The 16,624-nt window shown below is 41.9% G+C and overlaps 1 protein-coding gene across 2 annotated transcripts in view; it reads left to right on the top strand.

Annotated features, from left to right (window-relative positions):
• The first annotated feature begins 1,224 nt into the window (after positions 1-1,224).
• The window catches only part of RIC8B (RIC8 guanine nucleotide exchange factor B), a 33,835-nt gene continuing 18,435 nt past the window's right edge, over positions 1,225-16,624 (top strand). Inside the window, exons 1-4 of one of the 2 annotated variants that reach the window (XM_059473133.1) lie at positions 1,225-1,379; positions 4,548-4,595; positions 12,155-12,763; positions 15,193-15,287. In XM_059473133.1, coding sequence (XP_059329116.1) covers positions 1,263-1,379; positions 4,548-4,595; positions 12,155-12,763; positions 15,193-15,287 — 869 coding nt within the window. In that variant the 5' untranslated portion in view covers positions 1,225-1,262. Of the gene's footprint in view, positions 1,380-4,547; positions 4,596-11,099; positions 11,188-12,154; positions 12,764-15,192; positions 15,288-16,624 lie in introns of those variants that run through there. The other variant, XM_059473134.1, reaches the window with a different exon arrangement.

Raw genomic sequence — 16,624 nt, 5'->3', positions numbered from 1 at the left:
TTTATAGAGTTGTAAATCCAACAAGCAAAAGACTCTTTTTATTGGGTTTCTCTCCAAAGCTCTATTAGTTTACAGATGGATCAGACTCAGAATTAATGGCTGCACACTGGATGACTGGATTTTGTTACTCCTTGCAGTCCAGTGACTGTGCTATTCTGGATTTATATTTCAGTTCTTGTGGCAAGAAACCCCTAAGGAGGAAATTCAGGTTCTGGTTTGGGTGTGCATCTTAAACGCTGCAGACAGGCACCGTCACATCTGTCCACCTCTGGGCTCTGTCCACCTGCAGATGCAACCTCCCTGGTGTTTTCCACTATGGAACCAGTCATTTGTGAGATTAAAGGTTTCTCTTTCTCACGAGTTCCTGAACTGAAGGAATAAAGATTTTGAGGAGAGACTAGCCACAGCTCTGTATGAACATATTTGGGGAGTGGGTTTTGTTAACTTCAATATATAATTTTCTGCTATCTGGACAATGAATTTCAATTACAGGGCACCTTGAGTTTGGAAATGCTGTGGATGTGCTCAGAGCGGTTTAAACACGCAGTCTTGCAAAACCTTTATAGAGACACCGTTCACCATTGCCTGGCTCTGCCAATGCACCTTCCCCTCCTGCCACCTCCTGAACAAAACGCAAAATTTTCGTGTACCACACTGCTCTAGTGGGTTAGACTTGAGATGGGTTTTGCTGCCAGACGCTGTGGCGAAGCCCCGCTTCAGGGAACACTCACAGACTTCGCCCGCGATACTTAAACCTAAAAGCTTAAGAAAAAGCAGCCAGCCCTAGCTGTAGCAGCCCTTCGTCTTGCGACCGACACGGCGTGCCCAGGGCAGGTCGCAATCGGCCAAGCCTAAGAAAGAGGGAGGGAAGCGCTGGGCAGCGCCCTGTGCCGCCGTGCCTCCCGAGAGCGGGCTATCGCCGCTCTTCCCAGCGGGAACCCTGGGCGCTGTGGGCACGGACTGCAGCACCCATCGTGCCCCGCGGCAAGAAAGCACGGCACACCCCGCCGGCCGTCGCGCCGTTGGGCATGCTGGGAGATGGAGTCCTCTCTCGGAATCGCCGGCCGACGGGACGGCAGCCAATAGGAGGGCTGGGGAGTGCGCGCCGTCGGCCCCTCCAGCCAATGGCGCGCGGACGCTGCCTGGCAGTCCGGGCGGCTTCCGCGGAGTGTCGGGCGCGTCAGGGGCCGCGGGTTGTGGTGCGCGGGCGGGGTGCGGCCGCTGCCGGCGGCGCCGGACCGGACGGGACGGGACGGTCGGGCATGGAGCGGGGCGCCGAGCCGGGCCCGGAGCTGGGCGCGGTGCTGGAGGCCGTGGAGGGGCGCGGCGGCGGTGGCGCCGAGGCGGTGGAGCGCGTCCTGGCGTGGTACAACGAGGAGGTAACGGGTTCCATCCCCCTCCCCTCTGCGCCGCTCCCCCGGCGCTGTCGCCGCCCCGCCCCGCCCGCCATCGGCAGAGCCGCCAGCATCGTCCTGGACCCCCCCGGGCTGGGCTCTGCAGCGGGTCCCCAGCGCTCACCGCTCTACCGCCATGGCCCCCGCCCCTCAGAGCCCCTGCCCGGCGCAGCGTCCCGCCCCTCCCGTGCGCTCCCCGCTCGCAGGCCGTGCCGGGCCCCGCGGCGCTGCTGGGGCGGAGGGCCGGGGCAGTGGCTGGAGGAAAGCAGGCAGGGGAGCACAAAGCCCATTGCCGGGCTCGGGCCCCGGCACGTTCGGTCTTGCGTTCTGCGCGCCCAGTGGGTAGTGGGGGTTATCGGTGATCGGCTGTAAAAGGAGCTGTTCGAAGCGTTCATTTGCGTCACAAGTCTTTTAACCTGCGTACACCGCTAGGCAGGGGCCGGACAGAAGAACACTGAGGTCTCTCGGTACCTGCCCACCTGCCTGAGGTGCTGCCCTTTGTGGGCAGCCCTTTGTCACCGGGAACGGAGAGCGCTTTCCATCGCCCGGACAGCGGCCGTGTCAGTGTGCGGGGGATGTGTGTGAAATGGGCTGACAGACCCCCCTTCATTTTTCCGTGCTTCTGGCCAAGCACAGCGAAAGGGGGAGACAGCTTAGAGCAGGTTGAGCTTTTAATGCTGGCAGGTATGAACAAGTAGTAAGGGTCTGCTGCTTTTGTAGTCTGGTATGGGTATGTTCAGACAAGAAGTGAAGGTGTTTCCTGTTGATATAGGGAGGTGAAAATCAGAGTGAAAATACATGTTGGGTTAATCTTTTATTAACCCCTCCCTCCCCCCCCCCTCCTTCTGATAGGGGCATTTTGACACTTAGATTGTAGTAGAGCAGCACAGTCCATTCTGAAAGATTATGTCTCAACCCATCAGGTGGCTGTCCTTTGTATATGTGCTTGTGTGAGTGGTACACAAGTCTCTAAAGCTGGTGCTGACTCAGGGTTTGGCTTTGGCTGTAATTTATATGCAGTCATGTTGAACTACTTATTGACTGAAATTTAGGAATCTGTTTCAGGAACGAACATTCAGATCTTTAGCTAAAGTTTCATTAAATTGCTTTGTGATTAGGGGAGAAGCCAAATGAACATGGATGTGATGTGGGTATTCATCCTCTAAGAGGTGTCTTGAAATTTGCTATCTTAAGTGCAACATATTTTACACCTAACAATGGCAGTAACTGATTTCTTCACTCAAACTTGGGCTTGTAGAAGAACCTTGAGTCTGGACATAGGCTGCCTTTGTCTGGGTGAAATTCAAAGGTAGAGATTGATGCAGCTGGAGGGCACTCTGTCTGAAGGATTGGTAGATCAGGAGTTCATGGACACATCTGTTTTAACTTACTGACCTCTGAGGTACAGAGGAAGGATTCTGATTGAAGGAACCTTTTGTTTCTGTCCTTACTCCTCAAAGTGACCCCGTGTTAAATGTGTTCTGTCAGAAAGGATGCACAAGCATAGTTTCTGTATTTTGCTGCACTGGATTTTACACCTTCTCAGCAGCTTTCCCAGGTGAATTATTTAGGCTTGAGTTGAGTCGTCAAGGGCACAGTTGAGAGCTCATGCACCTTGTGTTCTGACATTTCAAGTATTTGCATGAAGTCTTGGAGTTAAGTGTGTAGCTAAATACTTTGTTTGGAGTAGCTGAGAAACTTTAATGCTGTCTCAGTATGACATTGCGCTTACTGCATTTCTTGCTCAAACTTTTTAATCGTATTTCCTTCATCTCTTTTTTTTTGTACACTTTGTTACTGACACTTTGTCTATGGGCCAGCAAAGACTGGGCAGAGTACTCCAGGTTTCCCTAGTTTGTTTTTTTTTCAAATAACAAATGAAATATGCTTTAATTGAAAAGAAAGGATGGATCAAGTGTGGTTCCAAAGTGCAAGTGCCTATAGAATAACCATGATTAGAGAAATTAATATGTCTGTTGGTGCTTCTCTGTGCTGTCCTATTTGCAGTGATTATTCCAATTCATGTTGCTTTACTGCTTAGGCTTGTTCTCACTACATTGCTTTTGTAAACTTGCTGAAATGTTCATGTGCAAACATAAAGGTTGCATTCTCTTGGTTGATTGCTCATCATTCAATGCTCACCTGTCTTTGAGTTCAGCATGTTGCTGAACTCCTGTTGTCTAGTTGGGAGCTCTGTAAAAGAGAGGAAGGGGATTATTTGCCTATTATTGAGAGAGGAGGAGAATTATTTTCCTGACATCCTCAAGGCTCTAATTGATGTTGGTGACCTTTCTGTGTAATTGTGAGCTTGGGTCATGAAAGGTAAGAAGGCCCATGAATGTGCTATGGAAAGTCACTTTTGTTTTCAGTCACTTGCATGGTGTAGCAAGTTGCACGTTAGATGTAGAAATTGATATTTTAATTTTTTGGAAGCTGTTAATCATGCTTGATCATTTATATTGGAAGTTTTAAAACCTTCAGGGAAATGTCTGGTATTAGTGCTGTTTTCTTTGTCTGATGAGTAATATTTCCCTAATAGCATTCTTCGGGGTGCTAACATGGAACTAGGCCCGATTGCTATTTGAAGTGTTTAATAAAAAATAAGGACTGGTAGTTAGACTATGTCTACCTTTTGTTTAACTGTACCAGAGAAACAAATACCTTGGTAAGGTGTTTTGGAAGCTGCCAGAACACAGAAACTCCTAGTTTTTGTAGCAAGGCTTACTTGATTTGTAGTACTTGTTTTCTGGGCAAGATGATGCCATGGTGGTTCTGGTTTGGAACACTCAGAGCAGTCAAAAGCTTGTAAGCAAGATCTGTTTGGGGAAGAATCTGGGTAATGAGGTATGTGTGAAACACAAGGCAATCTCTCTCATTTTTCACCCTCATTAAGTGCCATGTGTGAGGTAGTTGACTCACATCCCACAGATAAAAGCTTGCTCTGCACCAGTAGTAATTGTGAAACTCTTCATTGGAGGCACTTAGTGATGCTTTTGCTGTTGGGGAGGATGGGAAGAGGAGGGCATGGTTGTAGCCTCATTATCTGAGGCTTAGTTTAACCAGAGCCCTGGAGTTTTGAATAGTTTTGCAGGTATTACATCCTCTGCAGCTGCTGTGCATGTAACAATCACAAACTCTTGTCTTTGCTTACAGAATCGGGCCACTTTCAGGTTTGACCCTGCAGATGAAGACAAAAGAAAGGTGAGTAAAATAGGCTGTAGAGCTGCATACCTCAATGAAGAAGTTAAGAGTAAAGGAGTAAAGGCAGTCTCTCAGCTTAGATGCCATCGTGAAATGGTGCAAGCAGTGAGTATAAAGGTATAATTTAATTGTTGCTTCTTCAGTCCAAGAGACATGACAACTACACATGCCCTTTTTTCTCTGAAATTCTCCTAGCAAGGCTCCCAGTGTTGAATGAAAGTAGTTACAGAAAAGCCTATAAATGATTTTGCTGGGTACAGATTTGAGATGAGGTGGAAGAATAAATGTAAAGATACTCTTCTATATCTACTGAGGTAAAATTTTACCATAGATTTTTCAATTTTCTCTCTTCTCAGCAGGTAACAATATGACAGATGTATTTCTTGTCTACGTGAGATGCTTAAAGAACACTAGGGATTAAGATGAAGGGATAATTAAAGAAGAAAACTATTAAGCTATAAAGAAGACAGGGTTGCAGAAGCCTGTTGTTCCAAAGGTGCTGTAATCAGTGAGATGTGGTACATGCATCAGGTGTCAAAGCTGGGAAATGTGAATTGAGCTGTCCAGGTGTGGGAGGGCTTAGCACATCCCTTGGGATCCATTCACAGCCTTGCATTTAAAGCTTGGACGTGGAATTTTTTTTTTCCTGTTGTTATTTTTAGGGTGTAAGATGTAGTACATAGCCCTTTCTTTCTGTTGTGTAATTAGCTTTGAGGCTGATTTGCATATTTATTCAGAAAACGTTCATTAGTGAATGAGGCTGTATCTTTCTGCTATTTCTGGAATAAACTCAAAGCTTGAAATCAGAATTGCAAGATTCCTACAAGGATAGCTTGTCTGAAATTGGGCACACATTGTTTCATTCCATGATCTTATGCTAAATCTAAATATTTTAAGTTTTTTTTTTTTTTCCTGGTAGAAATGGATGGGATGATAAGTCTGTCAGTCTTTTGCATTTGCAAACCCATCAGTTGTTTGTACTGTAATCTTCAGTTGCAATTCCTTGTTACACAGAGAATCAAAGACCTCTTAGCTTTGCTTTATCTATGGCTTTGCTGGAAGCTGACACTCAGTGATGTGGTGATGCACTCTGTGTGTCCCTTCTGATCTGTAGAAGAACTCACCTGGGATCTGGACTTGATGCTTACCTCTGTTCCCTCACCATCCCTCCCATCCCTTTTTACACTGTGCTTGAGTGAATGTCTAGTCTGAAAAATTGATTGCCAGCTGCAGAACACAGGAAAGGACAAGAGAGCAGAGGCCAAATAGGCAAAAGCCAAATAAAGACAATGAGTTTGGAGAGGTGAATGTAAGTTACATAGTATGAGGATTTTTTTTTTAAGCAACCCATACACACCAGTGACATGCTGAAAATACAAAAGATAGAAAGGCCAAAACTATGGCTTGACTAGAAGCTGGTTAATTAGACTGAGTAAATTGTTCTGCAGTGATATATGACTACCAAAGCATGATGGTTTTAGGCTGTAACCTAACTAAATCAGCAGTGAGTTTATGATAATGAATTCAAGGAGAAAAGTAGGTTGTGTCCTCCAGAAGACAGGAAGGGAGGTAATGCTATCAAGTTTGTCTATCTGAACATAGCCACAGGACTGTAATACATCTCAGGGTGATAAAACCTCAAGATTGTAATGTGAGCAGTCCTTGTATTTGTCCTGGTTGTTTAATGATGTATGTGTCAGCCTTGGCCTATCTGTGGTGAGTGTTCTGGTTATAAATCAGATGGCAATCTATGTTGTACTCTAAGATACACTCAGATACCAGGCACATCAAGTCAGTGCCAATCCTTCTTAACTTGTTATATACTAGTAAAAAATAAGAATTTATGGAAGCCTGTTTTCAGTTTTTTTTGTGTAAACAGTATAGAAATTGCAAACCAGAAGTAAATGTGTTCTGGAATAGCAGCTGAAATAAAGGCAGTGGTGTTGTTTCTGAGGAGTTTAATGAGCGCTTAGAAATCTGAAATATTTGTCTCAAGCAGTCAAGAAGTTTTTGACAGTGTTCTGCTGGAAAAAGTTGAGTGTCCAGAACTGCAACACTTCACAGCACCGTGGCATGGTTAAGACAAACAGTTGGTCTGTTCTGGAATCCACTCCAGAAAAGGGATATCTATTAACTTGACCAGGCAGTCACCTTGGAGAGAGTTGTCAGGTGTAGTGGCTCCCTCTCTCTGGCAGAGCAGGTGCTTCAGCTCAAGATCACATGCTAATACAAAAAGGAAAGGGTTTTTTGGACCACTTGATCTTTATTGAATAGCTTTGCTCTCCATTATTTATACTTTGTTGGAGCCAAATACTGCTTCTGAAGTAGCAACACATTTGTGCTGTTTACAGACTTTAGATGGTAAGAAAATTACAGTACTGTTTGTGCCCTGGAAATGTCTCAGCACTGATTGCCTGGCTGGTCATAGCATTCCACAGCTGGAAGTTGTCATGGCACCATTTGCTGTGATATAACAGATGAAGTAAATCTGTCCAAGATGGCAAGTAGGGCCTTTTAATTTGGATGAAGGCACTGAGTTTGCAAGAGGAAGGGGAAAAAAGGGAAGCAGTAGCCAAATATAAGAATATGACTTACAAGCCATATTCTTACCTGATATGACTGAACTATTTCCTCTTCAGCCCATACCTTTCTGTCTGCTTCACCTCTTAGTGTACTTGCAGCATCAGGTTTCTGCTCTGTTAGGTCCAGCTTACTGTGTTGGGTCTCTTAAAAGAAATCTTCAGAATTTGAGACCAGTGTTCTTGAGTTATTGTCTGGGTTTGATTTGAACATGATGGATCTAAAATTCAATGGGAAGAAAATCACCCAAAACAGTGTTTTCCCCTTGCATCACTGAGTGTTTTCAAGGTGTTAAAATAGCTGGTGGTAAATCATACCAAATGTATGTGGGGATTTCTCTACCAGTTAAATTAATGATGTGGGGAAATTCTCTTACTCTCTGTACAGTACCATGTTTTAACTCTGGAAGGAGTGAAGTACGTTGATGGAGCAAGATGCTGTCACACTCTAAATCTTAGAAGAAACTCATTCTTAAGTTAGTGCTCTTGATGCTATGATGTTTCAGGGAGGTCTGAAGGTTCCTGCAGCCACCAAGGCACAGTTTTTCTCTTCCCAGTAAATATGGGGTAAGCTTTTAAAGTCTATTAGTGAGTGTCCTGTAACAATATTAAGCTCAAGTTCTCCTGTGGGCACACTGTGTGGTATTTTAGTTGCTGTTGTTACTGTTCTGACTTCTCCAAAACCCCTTAAGGGAGTACCAGTCTGTAAGAGGAAAAAGTACTAAGTATCCTGCATTAATACTGAGCATTTGTTCTAATTCCCTCTGGTCCTGTCCATTCCCATCCAGCATTTTTTAGCTTTTACTGAAACCTCTTAAGGTTCATGAAACCCATCTCTCCTTTTAACATCCTTTCACCATGGGATTACAGAAGATAAAAGGGTTCTCTCTCTCTCTCTGTCCAGTGAGGTGAGCAGGGGCTGCTGTGAGTGCAGCTACACAGGATTGAACCTTTCTGTGACTCTGAAGCAAGTGTTTAATCCACCAGTTCTGACAACAGGGATTGCTCAGTGTGCTCCTCACCTCACCTGCAGAATGTCCTGCTCTCATGTGTTCAAACCTTCAGCTTGGCTCTGTGCCATGTCAGAGCTGGCAGGCTCCTGCCAAACAGCCAACTGCCCACTGTCAGTGCAGGCTCAACAATGAAGTGCTCAAAATAAAGCAGGCTGAATCCTCAAGGAATGCAAGTATACACCTTCCCACCCATGTCTGTCCACAAAGACTAGGCAAAAATTTGACACAGTCTTCTCAGGGGAGGTTATCTAATTGTCCTGTTATTCAGCACAGTTGATGATATATGTTGTATAAATGTTGTCTTGACTTGCAGAGAAATGAAAGTTGTAAGTAATATTTCAAATATTCTTGGGCTTACTTTCTCACTGTCATGGATGCTTTGCTCGGAATCGTTAATAGACATTAAAACACAGAAACTGAAGAGTTGTGCTCTCCTTTCCATTCCCTCCCCTCACCCCAGTGTAATCAGCCTGTGAACAAAGATAGTGGAAGATAATGGAAGTATTTGGCCCAAAGTCACAAAGCAGGCCTGTGGCTGAGCAAGGGAGAAAACACTCATCTGTGTTTCAGGAGAGATCTTTTTCTACTGGGCTGTTTTGCTTCTTAGCATTGTGGCTTTACACTGTCAAGATAAAGGACCAAAATAGGTTAGTAGTTTATTTGTCAAAACAAGATGACAAATGGGTTTTTCTGGCCTTCCTGTTTTGATACAAGATTTAATACTACAGCCTAGACAAAAGGAATGGTGTGCATTGTTCTGTGTTAATATTAGCACAAAAGCTAAGAAATCTTGAATTTCAGAGAAATGAAGGGATTTTACAATAAAAAAATGTTAAAACTAAAGCTTTTGAAAAAATATATGAAAAACATTGCTTGCTGTAGCATGATTGATGAAAGTCAAAATATTATCTGGATGTTGAAAGGATAGAACACCAAACAAAGAAATGTGAAAATCTTGCAGTGACCTAAAGGGTAACAAACAAAGGCCCTGAAACTGGAACAGTCATCATATGTGCTGTGAGAGGGGGAGGTTGCTTCCTGTCTGAATGTTCACTTGCTTTCATTTCCAACCACATAAATGAAATCTGTGCCCCTTAGCTTATGCCATGCTAATGGTCTACAGGGTGGTAGAAAGAGCACCACCTAGAGAAAATGAAAAGCATGATAATGTTGTTGTGGTCACATCTCTTCCTATTTCTCTTATCTCTGTGCATCATTTCCCTTGTACCATCAAGGCCAAAACAGAAAATGTGCTGTATGGCATTTGGTTTTAATTGTCTCTGAGGCAATTTCCTAATAGGGTGAATCTTTCCGTGGATAGCTCTGCAATTATAATCAGATACTCTAGCTTTTCCTGAGCTGCTGATGGCTCTTGGGATCAGCCAACAGTGGTTCACTGTCACAGATGCCCTGATTGCTGCTTCCTCTAAAATCACTCTTGATGGCTCACTGGATCTTAACTCCAGAGAACTTTGTCAGCAGTTAAGTTGTAATCAGGTTGCTAAATCTCTTCAAAAAAAAAAAAAAGATCTATTTTATATCTATCTTTAGTACAACTATTCAGAGTTAAGACTCTTCTGGTGCTGCATTTCACTTTGAATGATTTGAAGCCAAAGAGATGATTTTATATTTTTAATTAAATTGCATGTCATTTACTGTATGGCGGGAAGGTTAGGCTTCCACCTCTCACAGCAAGTCAGCAGGAGGTTATTGCCCTTTGGCATCCCTCCTGCAGTGCTTTTGACATTTTCCAGTGACACTTTCATAACAGCAGGTGGGTAAAACTTATGGGGAAAAAAATTAAGTCAGAATTTGAGTAGCTTGGTCTCTATGTAATCAAATAAGTTTCAGAATTTGGATAAATTGTTACAGACCACCTTGTAGCAGCTGTTACCAATGAGGTAGACAATAACTGCTAAGTCTAGTTGAAAAGTGCTTAAACACAGAATAAACTAGGATTTTTCTGGAGTTTTGTGAACTGTCTGTTCAGTTGTGTGTTATTCCTCAAAACCAAACAGACTCCACACTTCAGCTTGCAAAGCAGACTTAACTGTATGCAAAACTCTCAGCAATAGAAAGTGAACTCTTGTAAGAAGTTGAGCTGTAGGTAATTTGGCTGTGGATCTAGACTGGGCATTTTTTGTTTTGTGCATTTTAAAAAACACTTCAAAGCTGCCACCTTCAGAAACATTTGGTGCAGGTCTAGCATACCATGCTAAACTGGGGAGTTGTGTGGTTCTGTGTGAGCAGCTCTAGGTTAATGGTGAAGAACTCTGTCCTTATGTGCCTTTTTCCAGCCACAGTAAGTACCTGTATGCCTGTACAGTTGGTCACATGTGGGCTTTTTAGTACTGTAGTGTCTCTAATATTCTGATAAAAGATTTCTCATGTTGCATATGTGATGAGAGGTGGGACTCATTCCTTGTTTTCAGGCTCTTACTGGATTGTCTAGTCAGTTTGACTGGATTGTTTGACTTTGTTTGCACATTTTCTTTGAATGTTGTTTGAAGTTAAAACAAGTTTAAGTCTTGGGTTATTTGCTCCCATATTCTTCTGGAGTGTCTGTTCTAGATGTGCTTTAGATTTAATGTTTGTTCTTGATTTTGTTCATTTTTTTATTTTGACTTTAATTGTAAATCATCACAGTAGTAATACTGGCTTACATGTCCCAAGTGGAATCTTTGTTTTGAACTTTGTGTCAGGGTCATGGGCTTCAGTGCTCCTCACCTTTTCATTGTGGTGGTGATAGTGAAAGTGGAATTCAGAGACCATTCACCAAGCACCATTTTATACTTTACTAGTATTCCTATGCTTTTTGTAATGATTTTTTTGACACAGACTGCCTGAGGTCACAATATGAATTTTGGGTCCTAAGTAGACTTCTGCTTTAGGGCTCTTCCACTCAGTGGCTGCTCTGGCTTCTTCAGTAATTTATTCATGTTGATGGTCAAGACACCACGCTGAGGAGGAGAGGAGCATGGAGAAACTGTGTCCTAGGAGGTACAGTGCAGTTTCTGTTGTATTGGGAATTTCTTTGTGACTATACTTCTGACGCTAGTACCCATGAGTAGTTGTGTTGTCTTGAGCGTAAGGCATAAAATCCCACTGGAGTCCTCTCACAACAAGTAATCTCTTCTGGCCTCTCTTCTCTCCCCTTTGATTGATTGATTGCCCATTTCTGTCTTATAAAAGGTAATGCTTCTGTAATTGAGATGTTACAGTTCTGACCTGCAGATTATTGGAGTGTTGTATTTTCCCATGCTGCATTTATGTGATTATTTACCCCTGCAGTCCTGTTGCTATAAGGAATCTGTGAACTATTTTGACATCAAGAACAATCTGTGTTGATAAAGCTGCTTTGGTAGAACTGCTCCAGTCTGCCTTCAAGGAAAACTGCATTGTGTTTCTGTGTCAGAGGTGTTATTTCTTAGAGTCATACTTAAAATGGGAGAAGTCTGTGGATTAGGTTGAAGAGGTCACATAAATTACAGCTGTTACCAAACATGGGAATACTAATCTTTGTATGTTAAGTAGCAGTTATTTTGGTTTCTTTTTCTCCCAGCCTCCTGACTGAAACAACCTTGACTTAAAAATTCTGCAGGTGCTGTAGGTGTGACTGTTGTACTTTGACATATTTTTGCTTTCACTTCTCTTTAACTTTGTTATTCTTCTGGAGTTTTTAGTCCTGATACTGTAACTGGCAGTGGTGGGTAATAGCTGCCATTTTGGCTTAATGCTTCTGCAAATGTTGATGTATTTGGATTGTGTCCATGAGGAAAACTGCTTTTGGTGCTTTCTGGAGGCCTTTGGTAACAGTACATATTTTGAAGTGCTAATATGGAATACCTAGTTTCTCAAGTGAGATAAAACGTCAAAAGTTATATGGAAGCTTAGCAAAGTAGTTTCTTATTGCCACCAGTATTTTGACACTAAAACTGTCCCCTTTTTCTTTGTTGTGTTTGCCTAGAAACTGTGTGAAGGAATTCTAAACATCCTTGAAAAAGACACAAAGACTTCATGTCAAGTTGCCTGCCTGGAGGCCCTCCGGATTCTCTCCCGGGACAAGAAGGTTTTAGTGCCTGTAACCACAAAGAGGAACATGCAGATCCTTATGAAGCTAGCAAAGCTGGACACTGTGGAAGATCCACTGGAGAGAGTATCTGAATTTCCTGTGATAGTAGAAGCCTTAAAATGCCTCTGTAACATAATTTTTAATAGTTCAGTTGCACAGAAGCTCAGTTTGGAACTGAATCTTGCAGCAATGCTCTGCAATCTTCTGCAGAAATGTAAGGACCGGCAGCTTGTTGATGACATTAAATGCTTTGATTTGCGTCTCCTCTTCCTCTTGTCGCTTCTGCACACAGATATTAGAGCACAGCTGCGTCAGGAGCTACAAGGGGTGCAGGTTTTGACTCAGGCTTTGGAGAGTTCCCTGAGTGTAAGATGGACAGAAGAATATAAGGCAGCAGAAGATCGTGACAGGCTTCCTCTATCTTTGCAAGAGACAGATTGTGCCATTGAGGCACTAAAGGCTCTATTTAATGTAACACTTGACAGCTGGAATGTCCACAGCAAGGTAAGGCTTAGCTGAAGTGCTTTTTTCAGTTGATTTTGTTTAGCCTGCAAGAACCAACAGGTAGATACACAGGCGGCAGTTGTTGTTCCTGCTACAACTTGGGCAGAAAATCTTATTCGTGTATTTTCTGTGTATTAGGAGAACTGCTTGGCTTGCCTAATGCAAGTTTAAACTGTATGTTTTCAGATACAAAAATGCAAAAAATACTATTTCATAAAAGTCTTAGATTTCCAAAAGAAAATAAATGTAGTTCACTAATAATTAGCTGGCCAGGAAAAACTTCTTTATCTAAGTGTACCAGATGGCTGCATCTTTATAGCTTGTGGACTATGGCAAAAGGGCAATAGATAGAGCTGAGGGAACTTCTCTGTTGCATGATAAGTACATCAACTCTCATTTTTAACAAATAACTGTGATGAAAGAGTGCTACTGTTGTTAATATCTTTGTCGCATCCTCCCAACACCAGCTTTGGACTTCATCATTATCTCTTAAAGGTGGGATCAAGTACAAGAACAAAATACACTTTGATTGTTATATGTCTTATGAATAAGGTTTATCTTGGTTTGTTTTAGTTGTTATGTCAGATCTTTTTTTTTTCTTAGATAAATATGCTTCCTATGTGTTACAAACAGAAATTACAAGGGTAACTTTTCTGAATAACCTGAGTCTGTTATTCAGGCTAAAGCAGGAGAATTATATAGGGAACCTTTCTTTTTAGTTTACATCATAGTCTCTAGAACAGTGTTATTTACTTTCCATTGGACATGGTAAATATGTAGCATATAAAGCTGATCAAAATTCTACATTAGTTAAAACTTGCAAATAATTGTTCTTTTTAGTACATTGGACCAAACAGCAAACCAGATATTAATTATAACTTTAAGGAATGTAAAACTTGAGCAAAGTTGGAAGTTTATTCTTTGCTTTAATATCTCAAGGATATGCTGAATAAGAAATCCTGAAATTTAAGATTAAGTTATGGAGGGATCAGAGAAGCTACTATTTGAGTTTCAAGGAAATATAAAGAAAGTGAGGTTTCTTTCTTCTGTTTATATTCCTGACTTAGACCCTTATTAAAAGTATCTTTAACTTTGTCAAAGTTCTTCGTATAGACAGGTGATTGTTCAGGAGGTAAAAAAGCATGTAACACAGTTATATGGAAAGTTGGAAAAAGAAACTGTTCACCTCTTGAGAGATAAACTCATGATCCCTGGAAGTTGGTTTACTCTTAAAACATACTGAATCTGGAGAGATGTAAAGGCCAGTTCACTGTCTTTTCCTCCTTAATATCCCAAGAATGCATGTAGCTTTTTTTTTTTTTTAATGAGAAGCTTATTTGCATTTTGAGATAAAGCTTAGATAACAATTCTTTCCTAGAAATTCCTAAAAGCAGAGAACTTTTAAATTAAAGTACTTTTTAGTGGCTGTTAGCTGTTAGCCAGGTATGTTAGGTGACATTCTGCTTAGTGAATATTCCAGTGGTAGTATTAATGATCTGGGAGAGGAGTGAAAGGCATGCTAATGAAGTGGGCTGAAGATGCAGAATTTGAAGCAATTCCAAACAGCAGAACACATGGAAAATAAAAGGAGAGCAGAGAGGTTGGGCATGTGGGTGAAAGCTAAACAAGATCTATCCTAATGTGGAGAGGACCATTTGAAACACCAGTATTTAATGACAGGAGATGGTTTCAAAGTAGCAAGGCCAGACAAGATCTGCAGATGGCAGATTTTGATGCTGATCCTTCAAAAGATGCATTGGGTGCTTTATGCCAGGTCAAACACTCCAGAACATACACAGATGGCCAGAAGAGCTGTTGAAAAAGGGTGAGGACAATGATACAGAGTTAAATGGTTGCAGTTACTGGTGTACTATTGCATGGCTGCTGTCTGGTGGGAGGTTGGAAGGGGGGGATTGCTTGGAGAGAGGAAAAGGTAGGGCAAGTAAGGCTGCTGAGAAGTTATTAACGGAATGGAGGAAAGAAATCAAGGGAATTAGAAAAAAGAGACAGACTAGGTGGAGGGAATGAAACTTGGCAAAAGGCCTAAATTAAGTGAAGAACATGCATAATCTAAATGGATGAAGAGGTGGCCTGGTGTAAATACAGGAAGTAAAGAGAGTGGTGTGTTAGGAATAGTGGTATGGAATTGAGCAAACACTTGTAACTGGGTTTTCTACTAATGAAGGCTGGTTTAACTGGAAAAACCTCAGTGAGTTTTACAAGGCTTGACTTTTGAAAAAGTCAGCTTATGAGAGTTATGTAGCATTAAGCATTCAGTGAAACAAAGGTACAGTCCTTTTATTGATAGGGATGGATGCTATGATCTAATAGGTATTTTCCATCTTTAACTTTTATTATTCTAGTGACCTGAAAGCCTTACTTGCAATCTTCAAAATGAAAAAATATCTTCATAATTTATATTTATATAGAATGAATCTCATCAATTTCGTTACATGGCTGCCATCCTTCGACACTGCTTATTAACCACGGGCCCTACTGAAGAAAAAACTGAAGAGTTGCACAGGTTGGTAGAATTGCAGAACTACTCTATGTTAAAAGGTTTTTATTTGGTTGGTTTTTCTAAATAGAAATTACTTTGCCTAAAATCTAAAGTAGAAATCTGAGAAACAATGAAAACTTCATTTATTTTGAGGTAATACCGTTAATCTTTTTTTGATGAAAGCTGTTTTCCTCAAGCATTGTTTAAGTATGTCCAGTTTTCCAGAGAGAAGGTGGCTGGCAGGATTGTTATCTTCTGTCACTGATAACGAAGTTCACCTTCTTTAAATTTTGGTTTTATGTTCACATGTGTGTATCTAAGGATGAAAATACATATGAAAGTTGTAAGTGTAGTTAAAATTGAAGTGGAATGCAACTTCTGTTGTTTTGCACAGAAACTAATGGAAACACTACGTTTTGAGATTTCTATATGTAAGTTTTGCAATTCTGATTGATTGGGGTGGAAGTAACAAGTTAATATTTTATCCCAATAGTTCTATACTACTTTATTGGAGGTACCAATAATTTTCCTTGGTAATAATATTTTTGGGGGGGGGGGGGGGGGGGGTCAGAGGAGGGGGGGGGGGGGGGGGGGGGGGGGGGGGTGGGGGGGTGGGTTGGTTTTTTTTTTTTGGTCTCAGTCCTGCACCCAACTGTTATGTATTGGCAGCCAATAATTCAATCAAAATTCAGATTATTTGTGGTGAGGTGGTGGGTCTTGTTTAGTGTTACTGTTCTTTCTCTATGACACCCTTACTTTTACCAAGTAGGTCAGCTGTTCACTGGGCCTGACAGTACAGTAGCTTCCCTCAGCACTGAAATGTTGCCATTTTCTTCTTCAGAAATGTCTGCTTATCTGACTGTAGGGTCTTTAGAAGGTCCGCTGAGCCAGTCTCTAGGAAGAAGGATACAGCTTTTCATACCCAGCAATCTTGAAAGTGTTAAATGACCTTGATTAAAGTCTTGGAAAGCTCTTAGAGATCAACAGTCTTAGGAGGTCAATACTAAAATCCTACTAGAGAGCCCTTCTCAGTTGGTGCAGACTAGTTTGGAATAATTTAGGATACTGCTGCAGTAGTTGCTATGATTGAAGTTGGTGCTGTGTCCTGAAGGGCAGTTAATGTTTTCTCTTTGCTGCTGCTTATGGTGGGGGCTTTGTGCTCTCAGCCTCCTTTAAGGGAGGGACTGGCAGGAATAAAATCACTGCTGCTGGAAGAATTTAAAAGTTTTGGATAAAATCAACAATTGTGAGGGAGTTACAAGAACTGTTATACAGCTGATGCTCTTCCCAAGATCTGTTCCCTTGTCCAGAAATCTGACTAGTCTGATCACACTGTTAAATATATTGCCCTGTAAAATTTA

Source organism: Ammospiza nelsoni, chromosome 5, assembly GCF_027579445.1.
Source record: "Ammospiza nelsoni isolate bAmmNel1 chromosome 5, bAmmNel1.pri, whole genome shotgun sequence".
Classification (NCBI taxonomy): Eukaryota; Metazoa; Chordata; class Aves; order Passeriformes; family Passerellidae; genus Ammospiza; species Ammospiza nelsoni.
The sequence above is the reverse complement of the archived record's forward strand: the minus strand, read 5'-3'. Positions and strand labels throughout refer to the sequence as shown.